General features: G+C 42.2%; 1 protein-coding gene across 2 annotated transcripts in view; it reads left to right on the top strand.

Moving 5' to 3' along the window:
• The window catches only part of LOC116686763 (aggrecan core protein), a 28,058-nt gene that overhangs the window by 1,630 nt on the left and 4,106 nt on the right, over positions 1-22,322 (top strand). The window contains exons 2-19 of one of the 2 annotated variants that reach the window (XM_032511843.1): positions 4,004-4,098; positions 4,268-4,359; positions 5,345-5,636; positions 6,475-6,649; positions 7,907-8,034; positions 8,168-8,461; positions 9,299-9,601; positions 9,870-10,044; positions 10,147-10,274; positions 10,450-10,743; positions 11,138-11,236; positions 11,339-13,180; positions 14,410-14,487; positions 15,885-15,998; positions 18,119-18,277; positions 18,504-18,586; positions 19,481-19,625; positions 21,453-21,635. In XM_032511843.1, coding sequence (XP_032367734.1) covers positions 4,011-4,098; positions 4,268-4,359; positions 5,345-5,636; positions 6,475-6,649; positions 7,907-8,034; positions 8,168-8,461; positions 9,299-9,601; positions 9,870-10,044; positions 10,147-10,274; positions 10,450-10,743; positions 11,138-11,236; positions 11,339-13,180; positions 14,410-14,487; positions 15,885-15,998; positions 18,119-18,277; positions 18,504-18,586; positions 19,481-19,625; positions 21,453-21,635 — 4,672 coding nt within the window. In that variant the 5' untranslated portion in view covers positions 4,004-4,010. The remainder of the gene's footprint in view (positions 1-4,003; positions 4,099-4,267; positions 4,360-5,344; positions 5,637-6,474; positions 6,650-7,906; positions 8,035-8,167; positions 8,462-9,298; positions 9,602-9,869; positions 10,045-10,146; positions 10,275-10,449; positions 10,744-11,137; positions 11,237-11,338; positions 13,181-14,409; positions 14,488-15,884; positions 15,999-18,118; positions 18,278-18,503; positions 18,587-19,480; positions 19,626-21,452; positions 21,636-22,322) is intronic. The other variant, XM_032511904.1, reaches the window with a different exon arrangement.

Genomic DNA, 22,322 nt, shown 5'->3' with positions numbered 1-22,322 from the left:
ACACACACACACACACACACACACACACACAACTCAGTTGCTGTCACTTAGTCCCAACACCACAGCTCAGACCTGCTGCATGGAGAGACACTCCCTCCGTGTTTCAAAGCTTTCAAAAGAGAAGAAAGGTCCAAGGCACTCTTCATCTTCACACCCTGAAGAGGCTGTTTCAGACCGCTACCCATGGTTTGTTGCCTGTCTATTTTTAATGTTTTAAGATTCGGATATGAAATAGCCATTTAAATTAAGGCTTTGACTTTTTTTGCAAGAAGAGTGCCTTGGACTTCTTTTTCTCTTTTGAACATTTGTGTTCCCCTTTCCAAAGAGCCCCTTCAGCATGTCTTTGAACTTCTGAGCATTCCAGGCTTTTTTTAATTTTCTTATAAACCTTTTAAAACAGTTTGAAGAAAGTTAAGGCAAGGAAGCTGGAAATTGAAAGTCCGACCAACACAGTTAGACAGAAGCACTGCCAATGAAAAGTTTGGTTCAATGTTATTCTTCTCCCCTTCGAAAATAACTGTCTTAACAGATAAAAATACATTTAAAATATCATTTACTTCTGAAGCAGAAGACTGAAATTATTTAAACTTTTTTCTCTTAATTAGGGGATGACCCCACAGCTTTGCATGATGGGAGAAATCTGTTATTATGTTAGTGACCCTGGATCGTTATTGAATCACAACGGTGTAATGTGGCTTCAGACACTGTGTCAGGGGCGCTAATGCAGAGTTGAGGAATTTATTAACAAACACTTATGACAAAAAGGTGTCCAGAGGTGGGCAGGCACGTAAACATGAAAAAAACCAAAGACCTGAAGGTAAGGAAGCCCGACAACAAGACCCGACGCGAGACCAAACACTAGACACTGAACCCAAGACAATAACATGAACCAACAAGAGACCAAGGCTACGTTTACACGTGGTCGGCTATTTTCATAAACGGACATTTCAACCTCTCCGGTTTTAAAAATAACATTGTGCACTGCTGTCAGTTTTGAGAAATGTGTTCGGTTACACGTACTCGGGTATCCATGCCGTCAATCAGAATCAGAATCAGAAATACTTCATTGATCCCCCCAAGGGAAATACCATGTTGCAGTTGCACAAATAGTATAAGTATCAGAATATAAATATAAGTAAAGAAATATAAGGAGTGTGGATATGTACGGTATTTACATAGTTCAAGGAATGTTATCATACAGTGTTTACATAATTAACATTGTTAAGGAGTTGCAATGGTGAGGAGTAATAATAATAATAATAAAAATAATAATAATAATAATAGTAGCAGTTGAGTATTGCACACATTTCAAGCCAGTGTTGTCGCACAAAACAGATAATATTGTCCAGTTTCAACCTCTTTCAACCCCTTTCAACTTTATAACTCCTCCCTCTAAGTGTCAGACACTTAGAGGGAGGAGTTATACAGTTTGATGGCCACAGGCAGGAATTACTTCTTGTGGCGCTCTGTGGTGCATTTTGGGAGAATGAGTCTATCACTGTAAGTGATTGAGCAGCAAGCCATGGAGTGGGTGCAAGACACTGTCCAAGATGGCATGTAGTTTGGACAACGTCCTCCTCTCCGACACCACCGACAGAGAGTCCAGCTCCACCCCCACAACGTCACTGGCCTTGCGGATCAGTTTGTTGAGTCTGTTGCCGTCTGCTACCCTCAGCTTGCTGCCCCAGCATGCAACTGCAAAGAGGATAGCACTGGCCACCACAGACTCATAAAACATCCTCAGCATCGTCTTGCAGATGTTGAAGGACCTCAGCGGCTTTGGCCCTTCCTGTTGGGCTTGAGTGTTCATGCCGTCAAGAGCCTACCAAACCTGTAGGTGGCAGTGTAACAAGAAGCTAAAGACCACGTTAGCCAATCAGAATCCCGAAAATAGCAAAAACAGCAACAAATAGACTATGGAGACTATATCCAACATGGTAACGATGATGAAACAAGGGACAGGTGACACAAGGGCTGAGGAACAGGTGAAACACATCAGGGTGGGGCACACAATCAGACAGGAGGGAAAACCCAAAAGTTTGCCGGAGCTTGTAGAATCTGTGGTGAGACCCAGAGCTGCCGCCCTACCCGGCTACATGCCTTGAGACAGATTGTCCAAGACAAGACTGTGCTGTTCAACTCTGTTCTCTGTGCTGTTGTCAGAGTGTCTGAGTGTGTCTATTTATCTTCATTTTTGTATTCTATTCTGCATGTCTTAATGGGCAGAGACAGAATTTTTCTCAGTCACCTTCTTGCCGAGTGATGGGGTTTTCTGTTCAAATTAGAACAGTTTGGATTATTTCACATGAGACATTTCTGTGTTTGTGTGAGCTACATGCACCAATCAGGATTTAGCAATATTCAAATCAGAAATTGATGACAAGTACTGGGTTGTTTTGTCACTTTCAATCAAATATGATGAAACAGATCAGCTGAGTTTTGGAGTATTTAAAAAGTAACTTAACATAAAATATACTTTTTTAAGTCATTAAATTAAACGTACAGTTACTTTATTACTCTATCTATTGATTCATGTCCCAGTCTGTAGATTTATTTCAACACAAATTGATTGTGTCATGGTTAGACTGCAATTCTGAATTTGTGAAGGGGCATGTTCTAAAACAGGGGGCAGGCAACCCACACAAATACAGAAATGTTATTGTGATTTTGGCAGAAATTAGTATTATCATGGGCCCCGATTTATAGAGGTTTACTCCTCGATGCAGGGGGCCCGACTCCGACCTGCGACCCTTAGCTGCATGTCATTCCCCTCTCTCTTCCCTTTCATGTCTTCAGCTGTTATGTCAAAATTAAAAGCCGAAAATGGCCAAAAATATAATAATCTTTAAAAAAATTAAAAAATAGTATGATCATGTAGGATCCCAATGCTAAAATGCTAAGTTCTCAGGGCCCTTAAGATTTGAAACAGCCCTTTAAAATGGCAAGTAAAAGTAGCAAAAAGTAAGAATGCGTTTTTGCTTTGTTTGAATTTTTAGCAGCAAATTAATTTGTGTTAATATTGTGCAGACACATATAAAAATGTTTGATAATGCATGTTTGTGTTCATGTCTCATACCTGTGCACATGGATCAAACAAATATACAAATATACAAAAAACACTTTATTTTTTTCACACTGTCCATCTGAATAATACTTGTATTCATGCTCTGTCTGAAAAACTCAGTTTTAGTGTCTGTCTCTCCCACTACCCGACTGCTCGGATTGGTTAGCTTTTCCAGGTCTGTCACATCTAGGCTCTCTGCGCCGTCATTGCAGCTGGGTATGACTGTAACGGCACTATGACGGCACTTTCTACCTGCATATAGTATAGTTGGGTAATCGAAACTGTACAGAAGACCGGATGGCTTGACTCTGTGGATTGAGCGTTCACAGTATTTACACAGCACTTTGGCCCCTTTATAGTAAAAAAAAAAGACATGGAAATACATGGAACAATAACAGAATAAAGTAATTTCTAACAGGATGCACCAGATTATTTATAACTGCATGATAGCTCCCTCTTGAAAAACAGTTTCAGTTTGAAATGATCCAGTTTGAGTTCAGCAGGTTAGGGAATTCTACAGGTTGATCCCCGAACAGAAAAAGCTGTTGGTCCGAATGAGGATTTATGTAAAGGCAGCTTACAATTCCCACTGGATGCACTGCTTTACTTACTTGTTAAAATACTTTATTATTATTATCATTCTGAAGTTGTGAAAAAATAGATAAGATTGAAAGGAGAAGAACTTTTACATGCCATCATCAGCGTAAAGTGATGTGAAGACACATCTAAGAGGTTAGGTATAAGGACTGTAGGGACATTTTTAAAGCTATAGTGCGTAGTTTCTGTCTCCCCAATAACGATTCTAAGTAATGACAACAAAACTGTTGGCCTGGCCTGTAAGATGTATTTAGTTATGTTCTGTGCTATAATGTTACATTTACAGTTTGACTCATAATCACATTAGTTGGATTTCTGCTGATTTTCTGTTTTGAATTCCAGGTGAAATATGATTAGGTGGATTGTGCTGCTGTCTGCGTGTCTACATGTCACCTCAGCATCATCTGATTACCTTTATGAAGACCCCTCGTTTATGGGTAAGTAAAACTATATTAATTTAATTTATTAGATGGTCAAAACGCCAGTGACAACATAATTGGAGCTCAGTGTGTGGTCATCTTCTCTTTAATGCATGGCAGTGCCATAACCAGAAGTCCAGTGTTTGGAGTTCATTCACCAGACAACTCTTGCTGATCTCTTCCACAGACCCGGAGGACGTGCTGAGTGTGAGCATTCCTCTGGAGGAGCCACAGCGTCCTCTACTAGGGGCAACGTTGCTACTACCGTGTTACTTCCAGGTGTGTAGTTATGAGCTTTTACTAAATGGCAGTTTGTTATAAAAATTAATATGTCTTCCACTGTATATTCCATACTAGGGCTGCACAATATATCGTTTTGTAATCGCGATTATCAACTGCCGCAATATACGAAAATCGCAAAAGGTCTGCAACATATTGCAAACACACGCTGAAAATATCAGTATAAAACTGCACTTTAAAATGGAACCATTTATATTTATTTAATATTCAATTGTTCAATAAAAGAACGTTGGAAATTATATTTTATTTGTTTTAAATTATAGCAGAATACTGAAAGCAACAGAAGTGCAGAAGTGGGTACATCTGTGAATTTATCGCAAGTAAGAGTTATTGCAATATTCAACAATGTTATCACATGTTATCCTCATATCGGGCTCTATTCCATAGTATATATATATATATATATATATATATATATATATATATATATATATATATATATATATATATATATATATATATATACATATATATATTTGATGCCAAGGCATAACCACACTCTGGGAAAACAAAATATTATTGTTATGTGTCTAAGGCTTCCATAGTTTGGTTTTCTTGCGCTTATGAAACTTCAGAAACTGAACACTAACACCAGGCTGAATGTCAAAGGTATAGGCTAAAAAAGCCTATCCCTTTGTCTTCTGATTTGAGTTGATCCAAATGTTTTGCTAAGTTAGTTCTCCAACATAAGCTAAAACTGGGAGAAATCGTGGCTTGGACATGGAGATATTTATGTAAGCATCAAAGCAAATCGACGAATGCCAAACATTAAACTGACTTCACCCTGTTGTTCATCAAGTGGAACACGACTCCAACTAAATGCTAATGTTTGTGTCTTCTGTGTAAATGGGCAACAGTTTGCTAATGCAGTCAGATTAGTTTGTGCACTATTAAAGTTACCAAAGTTTTAACTGAGTACCACTGAAAGCGGACTGGAGTTTGTGTGTTGTTGTTTACCACGTAGGACCACACTGTCCCAGACCCCGGTGCTCCCACCATCGCTCCCCTCGTTCATCGCATCAAATGGAGCCTCGTCACCAAAGAAAAAGTCACGACTATCCTGGTGGCCTTGGAAGGACAGGTGCGCATCAGCGAGAGCTACCTGGATAGGGTTCATCTGGTGAGCTACCCTATGACTTCTACGGATGCTAGCATCAAGATATCGGAGTTGCGGTCCAGTGACACGGGAGTCTACCGCTGTGAGGTCCAGCATGGCATTGAGGACAACCATGACATCGTCCATGTGCAGGTTCAAGGTATGAAAATGAGCTGTTGCATCAGTGTTAATTCTTTATCAACGACATTTCACTTTAAGGATTGTTCAGGTGCCGCCGTACATTTTTGACCAGATGTCTGTCACCTTCCGCTTCCTTTGTGTTGACATTTTAAACTCTTTACATCTCTGCAAGGTAAATCCAGACAGCTAGCTGGACTTTCTGTCCAATCTAAATTTTCTATTGTACGACATTAACAACTTTTGAATGATCTGCCAGAACAAGTTCCTTCCTGAGGCGATTTTGCAGCGGCTCCATCCAGCACTTAGTGCCACCCAAGACCCAAGTGATTGGTTTAAAGAAATGCCACAAAAACCCAAGCATGTTTTTCTCTTATCCCGCAATATTGTGTGGACTAGCCAGACCATCCTCCGCAGCGTTGTGAAGGAAGGTCTGGCAACGTGGCAGACTAGTGTCAATACAACATGCCTGAATATCAAGGATATGGAATCCCTTCTGCCTTGATGATTAATCCCAAACACCTGCGCTCCTCCTGCTGCATTGTGGAAGATGTAGTGTCAATGAAGGCGGCCATTTTGGGACTTTGAGGATGTATCTTCATGTCCCCCAGGGTTGCCACAATACACAAACAGAAACTACTTTTGAACTTATTGCAATTGCAACTTAATTTAGAGAACAAATGAAAACATCTGTTCCATGTGATCATGCAAAGTTTGTTGCCATTCTGCGTATAAGTGGCAGGAAATTGTTCAACTTTTGTTGAGGCCTTCTGAGAATTGTCTAATTTTGTGGTCAAAATAGCAAAATATTTTACTTTAATTCATTCTCAGTTAAACTAAAGTAGTTGTTATCTCTCTAGGTATGGTGTTTCACTACAGGGCCATCATGGGACGCTACACTTTGACTTTTGAAAAGGCAAAAACAGCATGCTCCCAGAACAGTGCGGTCATGGCTTCACCTGAACAGCTTCAAGCGGCCTACGATGACGGATTCCACCAGTGTGACGCTGGCTGGCTCTCTGACCAGACAGTCAGGTTGGTGGAATTATTTTTATTACTTCTTCTGAAACAAACTGTCTTCTGGATGTGCCGACAGCCACATGCCGAGAATAAAAACAACACAACGTTCTTTGTGTGTGTGTTGCGTTAGGTCACGGCAGTCAGGCGTGAGGCGTTACTAAATTGGCAATTTTTTGCTACGTTTTAACCTCGCATTCACACTGCTCGGGCGTTTCAGAGTCCTTAAGCCAGAGAAATTCAAAAACACTTCTAACCCTGTTTTGGTTTGGAATCTGCAGGGTTGCGTTGCAGTCTTAACGGCTGCAAACGGAGACCTGTAGCAACATCAACAATGACGCCAGTGTTTAGCTGTCTGATTGGGTCACTACGTCTTGTTCTCGAAAACTAAGCTACTAACGTTACCATGGCAACTAACAGCAACGGCGGAGTATACGTGCTCCCTTCTGTTTCTGCCCAGTATGCAAGAATGTTAATGAGTTGTGCGGTTTGGACGTGTTAGTTTAAACTGAGATTAGTTCTTCTACTGGAGATAAAAACCAGGAGTGTGCACGGTGATCACTTTTGGCTCAAAATCCTGCTTAAAAACCAAAACAGAGCAATGTATATGTAACGCCAGGGTTGTAACTTGACTCCCAAACATGAAATGAATGTCCTAATGAAAGCGAAAAACACAGTAAACTGTATAAAAGTGCCCAACAAATACCTAAAATAGTAGCCATCCAAATGACAGTTGTACACTTACCAAATACATTTAAAAAGGGCTAAAATACTTTGACACTATCAAGGGACCATAAGGGTAGTTTTGCATGTTTTGAAGCTCAACTTCAAATCATGTAACATCATATTCTTGTAGGACACTTCCCAAAGCATACCATGCATCTTTTTTCAAGGAAGACCATTTTCCCATTAGTTTAAGCACAGTTATAAAATGCCATTTCAAAGCCTCAAGAACTACTTCTAAAATCTGTCACTTTTTAGAATTTTTGTTTCGTCAGACCAGAGTTGTGTTGCATAGTTGTACCATTTTGAAAACACTTCTTTGAGATCGTTCAAGAATGTTCTATCATCTGAAAATTCATTGTCAGAAATACAGCATTGAGGAACTCAAAGCCACAGGACAAACAAAAAAGGGATGTTGTGAAAAGGAAAGTGCATTTGGTAGTTTAAAGGTTGCTCTAAAGCAGCAAATGTTAGCTGTCCGAAAAAAAATCCCTGTTTATGAGTTAATTTTCTAATGTTGATGTAGCAAAGCTTATTTCCATTTAACCAAAGGTACCCGATCCATGATCCTCGTGTGAACTGCTATGGTGACAAAGAGGAGCTGCCTGGCGTCAGGACATATGGAGTGAGGGATCTCAGTGAGACTTACGATGTCTACTGTTTCACTGAGAAAATGACAGGTACACTAAGATAAACACTGCAATGTCTCCTTGTGATTGTTGTGGGAGTTATCTTATGTTTTCATGTTTGGGGTATTTTAAGCTTTTATTGTCATTTTTTGTACTTAAATAAAACATATCTTATTTGATACAGGCAGAGTTTTCTACACCGCTGCTGCAGAAAAGTTCACCTTCTCTGAGGCTGTGGTGGCATGCTCCAATCAGGGAGCTCAGTTGGCCACTACTGGTCAACTCTACCTGGCCTGGCAGGGTGGGATGGATGTCTGTAACGCCGGCTGGCTGGGAGACAGGAGCGTCCGCTACCCCATCAACATCCGTCGGCCGCAGTGTGGAGGGGGTCTGCTGGGGGTTCGAACTGTTTACCTCCACACAAACCAGACAGGATACCCACTACCTGAGTCCCGTTACGACGCCTTCTGTTACACAGGTAGGCCAACATTTAGATTAATAAGTATAGTATGTATTGCCTTTTTTAACCTGACTGCCACCAAGACAAATTCCATTCTGTGATGACATGGCAATCAAGTATTGAACTTGAACTTGATACTACTGTAAAAGGGCTCTTCTAACCTAACATTAGTGAAAGTGTTGACAAATAAAAGCATTTAACATGTATTTTAGATGAATGAGATGAGAGTATATCACAATGTTTCTGGTCCCTGTTTGCTCAGCAGCGTTAAATTGTATGGATGTTAAATTGCATGCAAGGTATTGCATATAAACATTGTGATTGGGTTTATTCTTGGTCTGCTCCCATATTCTACCTGTCATGGTGTCTTTATCACACTTTCTATTCTCTTTTTACAGTCTAAATTAAGTTTTGTATAAGTCTGGTTTGAGAGTGTGGAATCATACTATCAAAATGTCATCCTTCTTATTAGTTTGGATTTCTTTATGCTTTCTGTCCCAAATGTATGGGTGAGGGTACGAATGGAAATTGGAAAAAGGTAATTTGTGTATTCTGCACACTCAGCATGGAATATGTTGTAGAATGACTAGAATATCTATAAATTGATCTCATAATTTAAATCCAAAATGAAAGAATTAAAGGCAGATACCTTAAGATGTCAGTGTGTGGCATCTGACTCCTGTAAATTTCTCTTTTGAAATGTAATATCTTTATGCTTGATTTAAGTTTTTAATTTTGCATTTCATGTAATGTGTGTGTTTTATACATGCTTCTGTTGAAAAAGAGATTCTTAATCTCAGTGGGGCTCTCCTGGTCAAATAAATCCGACTAATCTTTCTCCTAAATCCCCTCCAGAGTCCCCTGATGAGGAAGGTTCAGGCATCATAGAAGAGGGAAGTGGCATGCTGAGTGTTACTACGGCGACGCAGAGCCCAGAGGTGTTCTACAGGAGGACGACCACAGAGAGCGAGGCGATCGGAGAGGTGGAGACTCAGCAGCCTACCGTCGTGGACTTCACCTTCACAGAGAGCCCTACCGGGATGCCGCTGCCTCAGCCGCCCAACGTCACTGAGTTCATCACTGACTTGATAGAGGCGGCCACCGCCCGGCCCGACACAGGCCGAGAGCCCAGCAAAGGCTTTGTGATGCCTCCTACGGGTCAGTGATACTGCACTGCTGATGCATGTACAGAACATCACATAGAAAGTCCACTAAAGCAATGCTATTAGCTGCATGCTAGCGGCAAACTACATATAACTAAAGGCACAAATGCACAGACCAACACTTTGTGTTTTTTTTATTTGTTTCATAATGACACTTGAGTTTTGTTTTCGAATAAAAATAACAATCACTGTGGTGCGGAGTTTTGAAATTAATGCCCCCCCGCCCCCAATAATAATTTACAGTATCTTGTTTCTCTGTGCAGGTGTGGTCTTCCATTATCGCTCAGGCTCCAGCCGCTACGCTTTCACCTTCGTTGAGGCCCAGCTGGCCTGCCAGAGTGTCGGAGCCACCATGGCCACGCCAGAGCAGCTGCAGGCAGCATACGAGGCTGGATATCACCAGTGTGATGCAGGATGGTTACTGGACCAGACTGTAAGGTAAATCTGAAATGTATTTTCAGATTTAGTTAGGTAGAGAATCTTTCAAGGTTCAGGTAGAGAGATTTCTGTCCCACACACAATACGCCTGCTCTTCTCTAGGTATCCTGTTGTTTTCCCTCGACATAAGTGTGCTGGAGATCTGGGGGCTCAACCTGGAGTGCGGTCATATGGTTTGAGGCCAGCAGACGAGAGATTTGATGTGTACTGCTACATTGATCGGCTCAAAGGTAAGAAAGAAAACACCTCTAACATAAAATCTCTTGTGTCCAACTTAAAGGTGACGGGGGGAATCATCACAAACAGGCTTACTAGATCCCTCTTCTTTACATAGCTATAAATGTATTATTTCAAGTTATTTACTTTCTATTTCACCATCTTGACATCTCCTCATCTGCTCCACAGGCGAGGTTTTCCACGTGGGCTCCGTTGAGGGTTTCACATATGATGAGGCTGCTTCTAGCTGTCAAGAGCACAACGCCATACTGGCCTCCACCGGAGAGCTCTACACAGCCTGGAAAATGGGTTTCGACAAGTGCCGTGCTGGCTGGCTATTGGATCGTAGCGTCCGCTATCCCATCAACAACCCCCGCACTGAGTGTGGAGCTGGGAAATCAGGAGTACACACTGTTTACGCTCACGCCAACCAGACAAGCTATCCTGAAGTTGATGCCAGATTTGATGCATACTGTTTCAGAGGTAAACACTTGACTGTTACCAAACGGGCTGATTACAGCTAAAACTAACAATTACTTTCTCGATTGATTGATTGTTTGATGTATTAAATATCAGAAAATTGTGAAAAATGTCAATCAGTGTTCCCCAAAGCCCAAGATGAATGTCTTGTTTTGTCCACAAGTCAAAGATATTCAGTTTACTGTCACAGAGAGAGGAGACAATAAACTAGAAAATATTCACATTTATCAAGCTGGAATCAGAGAATTTTTACTTTAATTTCATGAAAAAAATTAGTTGGTGATTAATTTAATAGTTCATAACTAATTGATTAATCTTTGCAGCTCTAGGGCTTATTCAGAATTTTTATTTTCATCACCATTGATTTATCATTGCTCTTATTGTTCAATTCTTACAGCGGATATTCTACTTATTGCAAATGAAACTGGACTGAATATCACAGATATCCAGGAGGCCCTGCTTAACCTAACATCAATTACTGATCTGCTGCGGCCTGGTAAGCTATATTTATATTGTGAACAAATTAAAATTAAATGACTTTCTTAATTGTACAAACGACACATTATTTTCCAACATCTCATTCTTTATGTCTTTTTAGCTGTTCCTTCCATCGTCTCTCCCATCCCTGTGGATACTTTGGGTTCTGGCTCAGGCTCAGCTGAATTCGGCTCAGGGTCTGGGGTTGACGGTGCCTCTGGAGGTTACTCTGGAACTTTGTCTGGATCTGGAGATCTGTCTGGATCTGGAGACCGGGTAACCAGTGGAGATCGGTCTGGATCTGGAGATCTGTCTGGATCCGGAGACGGGGTAACCAGTGGAGATCTTTCTGGATCTGGAGACCATGTAACCAGTGGAGATCTGTCTGGATCTGGAGATCTGTCTGGATCCGGAGACGGGGTAACCAGTGGAGATCTTTCTGGATCTGGAGACCATGTAACCAGTGGAGATCTGTCTGGATCTGGAGATCTGTCTGGATCCGGATACGGGGTAACCAGTGGAGATCTTTCTGGATCTGGAGACCATGTAACCAGTGGAGATCTGTCTGGATCTGGAGATCTGTCTGGATCTGGAGACCTTTCTGGCTCTGGAGACTTGTCTGGTTCTGGAGACAGGGTAGAATCTGGAGATCTGTCTGGTTCTGGAGATCAATTCACCTCTGGAGACTTGTCTGGTACTGGAGACCTGGCTGGCAGTGCCAGTGCTGAGCTACCCAGTGGAGTGTCAGGCTTCAGCAGTGCAGATGCTTCTGGATCAGCTCTCAGTGGAGAAGGATCCGGCATCACTGTTGTTTTTTCTGGCATTGACAGCATTGTCTCTGGAGAGGGCTCAATTACAGGAGGACACCAAGAAGCCGGAGAGGGAAGCACAGGGATCTTTATCTTCCCTTCATCTGAATCAGGCTCGGGAGTGCTCAGTGGAAGCGGGGACCTCTCAGAATTTGGATCTGGATCTGGATTCAGCTCTGCAGAGAGTGGCTCTTCCAGCTCTGCAAGTGGACAGTTCTCTGGCATGTCATCTGGTTTCACCACCGACCAGGACTTTTCTGGATTCAGTGGTCTTCCATCTTCCTCTGGAAGTGCAAGTGGCCAGTCAGGAGATCTTTCAGGAAGTGGAGACACTCAAATTTTACTGATAGATAGTGAACTGATTGATGCATCCAACCCCAGTATCAACAAGGAGTATGAGCTTAGTGGAGGCCTACTGATGTTCAGTGGCTCTGGAGACATTTCAGGATCTGGTATTCTCAGTGGCTCAGCCTCTGGAAGTGGCTCTGGGTTCTTGTCAAGTGTGACCTTTGTGGAATCAGGGTTCACTGACATGACAGTGTCATCCTCTGGAGAGCAGGAGGCCTCTGGGGTTTTACTCCACAGCTCTGGACAGAAGAGTGGTGGACATTTGTTTTCTGGATTTGGAAGCTCAGGTTTCCTCTCTGGGTCTGAATCGGGAATGTCTGGATCGAGAATATCTGAATCAGGAATGTCTGGATCTGAGTCCTCTACGAGCGGAGAAGAAGGCAGTGTTACATTTTTGACTGGAGATTTTTGGACAGAGGTATCCGGAGACGCTACGCGGTCTATGGAGCTTGGACAGGGGTCGGTGCAGTACAGCGGAGAAGGAAGCAGTAGCAGCAGTGGCTTCCACTCTGGCAGCGGAGACACCCACTTGTCCACAGCCAGTGGCACTTTTTCAGGGGCTTTCTCTGGTGATTTGACACATGTGGCGGTGCTGCCCTCTCTATCCAGTGAGTGGGGACTGACAGAGAGCACCACAGGACCAGAAGAGGCCCTCAGTGGGGCTGAACTGTCACAGATCCCCAGTGGCATCTATGGAACTCCCCACCCTGTGCTTGCCCCCGCAGGACTGGCTGCTCCTCCCACCGCAACCACACCAACCTCTGTGCAGGCACCAGGCGATGGTAAAGAAACAGATTCATTGGAGGGTAGGTCAACATATTCTTAATTCTTTCTGGTCTCGGTTGCAAAATGATATGACCTTTTTCACATGTTGTTGTCCAGGTATTCGGTAAAATACCTGGAGAGATAGAGTGGGAATGGAATTTAAACAGAATGCATCCTCGCAGCTTACTGCTGGAGCTGAAATGGTTAGTTAATTAAGGGATTAGTCAAGATGGGACAACAGCTGATAGAATTTCTACTACAACAGGGGTCAAAACAGAATCTCGGGCCATGTCTTAAATGAAAGGCTACAACTCATTGACACCAATAATAACTTACATTTTTCAACAGTCCATTGACCTGCATCTAGTCTCTTTGATATGAAGAAAACCCAAAATTGTTGGCGGAGTTCAAGACTATCGTTTTAGATCCACAGCACCTGCATTAAAACAAAAAATATTGTAACTTTGACTTGAGAAATATTACACTTGTAGGGACAGAAGTGTTGAGAAAAAGTAAAAAAAATGTATTAGCTTATAACAGTTTTGCTGTAAATTGAGAAGGAGGATGCGTTCATTTGCTGTGCTGTGGCATTTGCAAACTACACATGGATTCAGTCAAAATTTTAAATTCAGCGAGGGCACAACAGCTGTTAGAAAACAATCCGATTCGAATGGTTTTATGGTATCCTGTCATCTACTGACAGACCTCTGTGAGTTGATTGTGAAAGCAGTTACAAGAATGCGGGTGTATAATGAGATATACAAGAATATATACATTTTCTATGGCATGAGAGTAGAAAGATGAGAGAGAGACTCCAAAGGTTCAAGGTCGGTTCACGCTGATAAATCTTCAGCAGATCTATTATAATAATTTCTTACATTTCAACAGTGCTTCATCATAGACACTCAAAGTCAGGGGGAAGGACTTCTCTCTAACACCACCAATGTGTAGCACTCACCGCACATCAGCTTGGTAGCGAGGGAGGGGAACATATTTTTAGTGGTGGGGAAAACCGGAGCACCTGGAGAAAACCAACGCAGACAGGGGGAGAACATGCAAACTCCACACAGAAAGGCCCGGGACGACCAGGGTTCGAACCCCGTACCTTCTTGTTGTGAGGCCACAGTTGGTTTGTAATATACAAATGAAAACAGATGACAGATTGACAACAACTACTATACCAGTTCAGATGAAACTTGGAAGTCTAATCCATTTCTCTTTTGAAATCACAAGTAGTGTATGTCTTTGAATAATTCCAATACTTTTCTAGGTGGTTTTAACCCATGTGAACCCAACCCATGTGGCGCTGCTTCATGCACCGTAGAGGATGGGGTTGTTCTCTGCCATGGTAAGGCCCAAAGCTTTTGCAAGTGCCTCTTTTTTTTGTTTACTCCTTTCTTATTTCTAAAAAAATACTAAATTCAATATTGTGTGATAATGATTTACATTAACAGACTTAATGTATGTCTTTGTTGTTGAGCACTTTGCATGTTTTGTATTGTTGTCTGCATTCTGTTCATTAATCAGCTTGTCAGTTATATTTCCAGAGACATATTTAACAGGTTGTGATTATATTTACTGTTCATGAATAAGTAATACTAGACTCACCAAAAATCTTTTTTCTCTCCCTGCTGTTCTGTCCTGATGTGTTTGGCATCGTATGTGTGCTGATGTTTTGTGTTCCACTGGTTTCCTTATGTCGATTTTGTCTGTGTGTGGCTATGGGTCTCTGTGTTCGTGTGGCAAATTCAATGTTTGGGTGCTCGTCAACTATGCATCAGCTCTGCTCTGAGGTTGTAAAGCCTCTGTGTCACATGTGTTATCACAATTGCATTCAGTCTATATGTTGTTTTTGGTTTGCTGTGCCTGTATACACCGCATACACTGTATGCATGCTAAACCCGGGGCAACATATGTGCTTCCTGGTATCATATGGCTGCTTTCATCCAGCTGGAATTTGAATACTGATCCTCTGCTGCAACAAACCACAGATTCAAACATACACTTACTGCATATATTACAATTATTAATTCTCTCTGCGGACATAACACAGATTTCGTAGATATTTCACAGAGGTGAAAACAGTACAAACATATTCTACTTCTAAAAATACTATTATTTGAGTGATTATTTTTTAAGATCTAAGTTAAATTACCAGTAAAGGAATCTACTCAAGTGAAAGTACAAAGAAGCTCATTTAAAAGTTACTCAGTTACTTTTTTAACAGCAGTAGGTTCAAAAAGGACACTAGCAGGTTGCCAGACAAACTGGCGCTGCCCATCCTGCCCTTCATTTACTGAAGTAGTTTCAGGGGCAAAATGTTTTCCTTTAATTTTTTCATTTACTTTTTTATTTTTTATTTACTCACGGATGTGATTCAAAATGACAGATTTTAAGAACTAACTTAAAACGCAAAAGTACACAACAGTACACAAAACCTGCATAATTACAGTAATGCAAGTCATTGTAATTTGTTACCTTCCACCTCTAATATACATATATATGGTCATTATTAACTTGAAACACTTTGAATCAAAAACAAAGAGACATAGAGGATGATTCAGTGTGCAGTAAGTCTAATCTGGATCAGAGGTTGCAGCAGCGACAGTATTGTTTACTAACTTCTCAACCCTGAGGTGTGATAGTCCTTCTATCACAGCTTCACCTCCCAGACCTTGCTTGCTAACTTCCCATCCCCCCCACCCCACGCTCAAACAGTAGTGTCAACCGCCCCCTTTTTTGCAGAGGTAGATGTGTGCCATCCCAACCCTTGTGCCAATGGAGCCACCTGTGTGGAGAGCGCAGACTCTTACAAATGCTTATGCCTGCCCAGCTACGGAGGGGAACGCTGTGAGATCGGTATGAGATCAGCTTCAGCTAATAAATACTAACAGCAGCCTCTCAAAAACAACCAAAGAGAGAGAGAGAGATGCTAAACATCACCAGCCAATAGCATCAGTACTCGCTGTGGCTGTGAGGAGTTCTGGTGGTCCAGCAGTCGAAGATGCATCATGTAACTGGGATGTCCCTGGTTTGCCATGGGACCCTGTTTTCCGATTAGGACAAAAGGCCTTAAAATATAACTAAAGGGTCAGTTCACCCCAATGCCACAAAGAACATGTTTTAATTAGAGCTGCAAATATGAATAAGGGCTGCACAATGAGATAATTAGCTAATTGGGTGGCAGTAGCTCAGTCCGTAGGGAGTTGGGAACTACGTACGTAAGGTCCTCGTACAGATCAAAGTGTGGACTGGTAGCTGGAGAGATTCCACTTCACCTCCTGGGCACTGCCAAGGTGCTCTTGAGCAAGGCACCAAACCCCCTCAACCACTCAGGGTGCCTGTTCAGCAGTCACAGCCCACTCTGACATTTTTCCATTAGTGCATGTATAGCCTATGTATCGGCATGTAAAATACAATTTCCCCATAGGGGATAAAAAAAAAAACAGTATAATTAAAATTACAATTATTTTGACTAAAATCTTTTTCTCTCTCTCTCTGTAAAACAAAGCTGCCTTCAAGTGCGGTGGAAAATGTTGGTCTATACGCGGTCTGATTGAAAGCAATAAATGAACAATAAAGTCTACTTATGCTAGATTGGGGGGAGTTAAATAACGCAACAGGGTGTCACACAAGTGGGCCATTAAAGTGTCACTCCCATCGCTGCACAACCCTGCGACCAATCTTCGGACTACTTTTTCTGCGTGCCCTGAGATTGCAAAGAGAAAAATAACAACAAAAAATGTAGGGTGTATTTTAACAAATAATATCCTACCCAGGATAAACCATTAAACACATTGTTAACCATTTCTATAGGGATACAACTTATTTAACATAAAGTACTTCCAATGACAACTGTTATTACAGTAAGGTTTTTGGAGACAAGAAGTGCGAAGTGTGAAAATTTCTTATTACTGTTATGTGTGGAAACAGGTTGAACCTAAGTGCAGACAATACGCAGACTAGAATGATAGTAAACAGGTTTATTTCCAGTGTCAGGATGCAATGGTGAAAAACCAAGTCCAATACAAATCCAATAGTACGCCAGGGTGCGGAGCGCGTGTGGTACCGTATCCAATATTCCAGTGATCCAGGGCGGAGAGCAAGAGTGGTGAATGGCAGGAGTGAAGGGGCAGCAGGAGTCAGGTTCACGGAACTGTGCTAGACAAGAAACAATGAGTACAAGCATTACAAAAACTAATCCAATTGTGAGTCAACAGCGAGACTAACGTTGTCGTCTAAACTATGATCTGACAAGGAGTGGTAGGTTGACCGGGTATTTGAAGCAGAGGCGATTGGGTCTGATGAGCTGCAGCTGGAACCCGGACTCCCGCACACCAGGCTTCACTCCTGCAAACAAGGACAGACAGAGGGGAGGAGAGCAGAGACAGGGTGCAACTGGCAACAACCCTAACAATTACGTACTATAGGTGAACTGACCCTTGTGGAAATAAAGCCATGAAGGTGGAGCAAGAGAATTAATGTTACAGTAAAATTTCAACATTACAGTACTGTTGAGAAGTGCTCTTCCAGCTGAAGTGAAGCATTGTGTGTAATTTTCCATTCTGCATTGAGACGTTTGTTTTTTTACGGCAGGATGGAAACAGTGCCTGTCGTCAGACGTGTACTGAATGCCAGACCAAATGAAGGCATCGCAGTGGGAAAATGTGCTCTTCACTGACTCACAAGACAAGTTCTGAATACTGAGACACTACATGGGTTGTGACCAATATCAAGCACTTTATCAGCTGCTCAAACACTAATACCGCACAGCTAGCAGAAAGAATGATGAGAATACAGAAAACCTTCTCATCATCAGATGCTGTGCTTTAGTTGTCCAACCCATTTGTAGTTGTCCAAGTTACAAGTCTCTGAGAGCTACAACAGTGAAAATATAGTAATCTGTACTGAATATATAAATGTCTACATAAGTGAAAGTCCATTGTGTAAATGTTGACTCTTTGGTGTTGCGGCTGCAGATGAGCAGCAGTGTGAAGACGGTTGGACTAAGTTTCAGGGGAACTGCTACCTACACTTCTCTGACAGAGAAGAGTGGCTGGAGGCAGAGCAGCGCTGCCGGGACTTGAACGCCCACCTGGTCAGCATCATCACCCCAGAGGAGCAAGACTTTGTCAACTGTAAGTGCATGATGTGTGTGTGTGTGTGTGTGTGTGTGTGTGTGTGTGTGTGTGTGTGTTGTGTTTGTGTTGTGGTTGTTTGGGGGTGTGTGTGGTGGGGGGGGTGGGGGGGGTGGGGGGGGGGGGGGGGGGTGGGGGGGGGGGGGTGGGGGTGGGGGGGGGGGTGGGGGGGGGGGGGGTTCCCATTGAGATGGAGACCATTAAAAAACACGTTTGTCTCTTGCAGCAAACACACAGGACTACCAGTGGATCGGGCTGAATGACAAGACAGTCAAGAATGACTTCCGCTGGACAGATGGCACTCCACTGGTGAGTGAGGACATGGGGGCATTATGCTGGTGTGTTGCTCCTGTTACAGGCAGAGCAGAGTATAGTATAGTATGGTGTAGCGTGGTGGTTCCCAATCTTTTTGGTTTGCGAATCCTTAAAACCAAGTTTACTTGCAACCCCACCAGAATACCAGGCACAGTCACACAGCCCTTGGGCCAGAGGCAATCAAACAACTACAAAGAGATGCAAAATGACTAAAAAGAGACACAAAACAACTTTAAACATTCAAAAAAACATCCACAAAGAGATGCAAATCAACCACCAAGAGACGTAAAAATGTTCACAAAGAGATGCTAAACGACTATAAGGAGATGCAAAACAACCACAGAGAGATGACTACAAAAGACAAGTTTAGAAAAGGGTTTATGTCTCTGATCATCTCGAGAATTCTGGTTCACCTGCAAAATGTTACTGAAAGAGACAGAAAATGACTCCCATGTCTGTCTGTCACCAGGGGGCCATTGTGTCATAATCTATATATGCTTCCAGGACTCCAAGCTGTAAAATGATCAAATAATTCTTTAAAGGTCCAATGGCATGAAATGAACTTTCGATTTTGATAATCGAAGCCGAATGCAGAATCGGCGATTCTCCCGGTATTTTTTTCTCTCTCCAGCCCCACCTATTTACGCACGTCCAAAGAAAAGGACAACACACACATTTTGCTTTCCCTTGAATGAGTAATGGAAACAAACAACCAAAGTGTGGGCTCAGACAGCACTTAGTGTAAAATAATTTTGAAAAGTTGAAATCCTGTTTACTTACATACAGTGTACAGTGCAGAATGTGTTCACTCTTACTGGTCGCTGTGTCTATACCTTGTATTATTGTTGTAGTATAGTCTTGTAAGTGTTGTTTCTATGTTTTTTTCAGCAATTCGAGAACTGGAGGCCGAACCAGCCAGATAATTACTTCAACTCTGGAGAAGACTGTGTGGTGATGATCTGGCATGAGAACGGCCAGTGGAACGACGTGCCCTGCAACTACCACCTGCCGTTTACCTGCAAGAAAGGCCCAGGTATGTTAGCTCAGACCTAGTCTATATCCACGACATTCCCAGATTGCCCTTCTTTTCGGCCGGATGTCCGTAACCTTTCCTCCTCAGATCTCTGCAGGGTAAATCCAGACAGCTAGCTACACTATCTTTCCAATTTGAGTTTTCTGTTGAATTACTAAAACATCTTTTGAACGTACACATCTTCCACCAAAACAAGTTCCTTCCGAGAATATTTTGCAGCGGCACCGTGGCTCCGTCTGGCAATTAACACCGCCCAAGACAATTGTGATTGGTTGAAAGAAATCCCCATAAACCAGAGCACATTTTTCTCTTATCACGGAATGCTGTGTGGACTAGCCAGACCCTCCTTCACGGCGCTGTGGAGGAAGGTCTGACCCAACATCTGTGACAAAGACTTTCAATCAACTTTCTTGGAAACTAGGGGTAGAAAATGAACACTTTAACCCTTGTGTTGTCTTCCCATCAAAATTGAAAATCAACACTTTATATTGATGTTTTTAACGATTTCTTACGTTTTTTGTCCCTTTTTTCAACACTTTTGATGCATTTTTTTCAATGTTTCAATGTCAGAAATTAGGAATTATTTAGACTAAATTTAGACTTTTACTCAATAATATTTCAAAAACACTTCAACTTGTTTTTCAAATGATGTAAAATTAAATAAGACACCCCAAAATTAACAGTTGTGTGGAATCAATCATGTTATTTTGGGTAATTACAATTGACAACATGAGGGTTAAGACAAGGTGACAGGCACAGAGCCATGAATATTATCGCCTTAAAAAATTAGTATGGCAAATGTGTTTGCATACTATTGTCTCCTGGATATTCAACTTCATTCACCAGCAAGTTGCTAACCTTGTTTGGTGCTGGGGAAGTAGCGTTTGGCTGAAAATTTCTCTGCGTGCTGCTGCCGGAAATTAGGTACAACTAAGCAAAAAGAGATGCATGAACAAGCTAAAGCTGCAGAGTTGAATCATAATTCTCAATAATTTCAGCAGAAGTACGAGGAACCTCTTTCACACAGAGCCATTAGCTTCAAGGTTCTCATGAATGATATTGACTTATGTAGGTTTGCTTACTGCAGTACTGTCGTCTGTAGTGAAAATACTCAATGCAAGAGACAAGGGGTCCAAAGCATGCGATTATATGAGTCGTCTGTTCTTAGCCTGTAATACGACCCACAGGAGCGTTTCATAAAAGAGCGCCCCTAGGGGTGGCATGAAATCCAGATATCTAAAACAAAGAACGTTGCTCGCAGTTGTGAACGTAAAGTTTGTGATTTTAAACATGTATTTAAGGTTGTGAAATGGTTGCGGTTTAGTTATGTTTGGGCACAAAAACTACTAAAAGGTCATGGTTTGGGTCCAAATCAGACGTTACTTCACTTCCGGTTATGACGCTGGGCGGTGACGCCCCGGTTGCAATTTCAGGATTAGGCACAAAAAGTACTTGTGGGTTTTACTATTGTGGGTTGCGTTCAAATCAAACGTTAATTTACTTCCTGAGGGTGACGCACGTGGCGCTGAACGTGACGTTTGCTAAGTTGAAAAAACACCTTGCCATTTACTTTATTTTCGAACGTGACTGGAACCCCACTCTCCAGGGTGATCCCCACCCCAACCCACCTCCTTGCGCAGAAATTTGCATCTCTCACACTTCCTCACTTTACTTCCTGCTCTGCTTCCGTCATAATTACTATGGCCAGTAGAGGGCGCAGCCACCATAAATGTATAGACAGGTCGCAATTGCTACGATTGCTAAACAACGTTAAGGACAGTTTTTCGGGGGAGGGTTTGATATGACAGCTTCTGGTTCTGTCCTCAGCGTCCTGTGGCTCCCCGCCGGAGGTTGACAATGCCCACATGTTTGGTAACAGGAGGGAGGAATACCCTGTCAACGCCATCATCCGATATCAGTGCAACCCAGGCTTTACACAGCGCCACCCTCCCGTGGTTCGCTGTAAAGCAGACGGACAGTGGGAGAAACCCCAAGTGGAATGTACTGACGGTGAGTGCAGTCTGCGCGGACACCCCGTTATTCCCCTTAAAATGCTCATATTATGCTTTTTGGCTTTTCCCCTTTCCTTCATTGTGTTATATATCTTTTTTGTGTGCATGTAATAGGTTTACAAAGAAAAAAAGCCCTAACTCAACCCCAAAGGGACTTACGATCTCCAACAGAAAACACTGTTCATCAACTGCTCCAGACAGCTCTATTGTAGTCCAACCTTTACTTCCATGACAAACGAGCATTTTGTAACACACGTTATAAAGCTCGCCTAACAGATAGCGTGGCAAGCCATCAAAGAAAGCTAGTAAGAGTGGAGGCCCGAAGAGTTCAGAAAATTGTTACCATTTTAATAACTTACCATTTGGAAACGTCTTGCTCCAGTCTAGGTTATACAGCTGCTTGTCAGGGCCCACCCTACTAAACTTCTGACTGGCTAGTAGTCCTTACCTAGCTACTGCACATGTGCAACTCCCAACAAAGGAACAGAAGAGTGATGCCTCACTCTGTAGCTAAAACAGAGAGCTCAACACACAGGGTTAAAAGAGGATATATGGTGTTTTTTGAAAATTACACCACGTAAACCTACTCTTGTGCAACCTCTAAATACTATTATGAACCTGGAAATGAGCATAATATGAGTTCTTTAAGACTAGTTTGTAAATAAAAAAAGGAGAAGCTCCCTGA

Source organism: Etheostoma spectabile, chromosome 1 (assembly GCF_008692095.1).
Source record: "Etheostoma spectabile isolate EspeVRDwgs_2016 chromosome 1, UIUC_Espe_1.0, whole genome shotgun sequence".
In the NCBI taxonomy this organism is placed as follows: Eukaryota; Metazoa; Chordata; class Actinopteri; order Perciformes; family Percidae; genus Etheostoma; species Etheostoma spectabile.
This window is presented reverse-complemented; position numbering and strand designations above follow the sequence as displayed.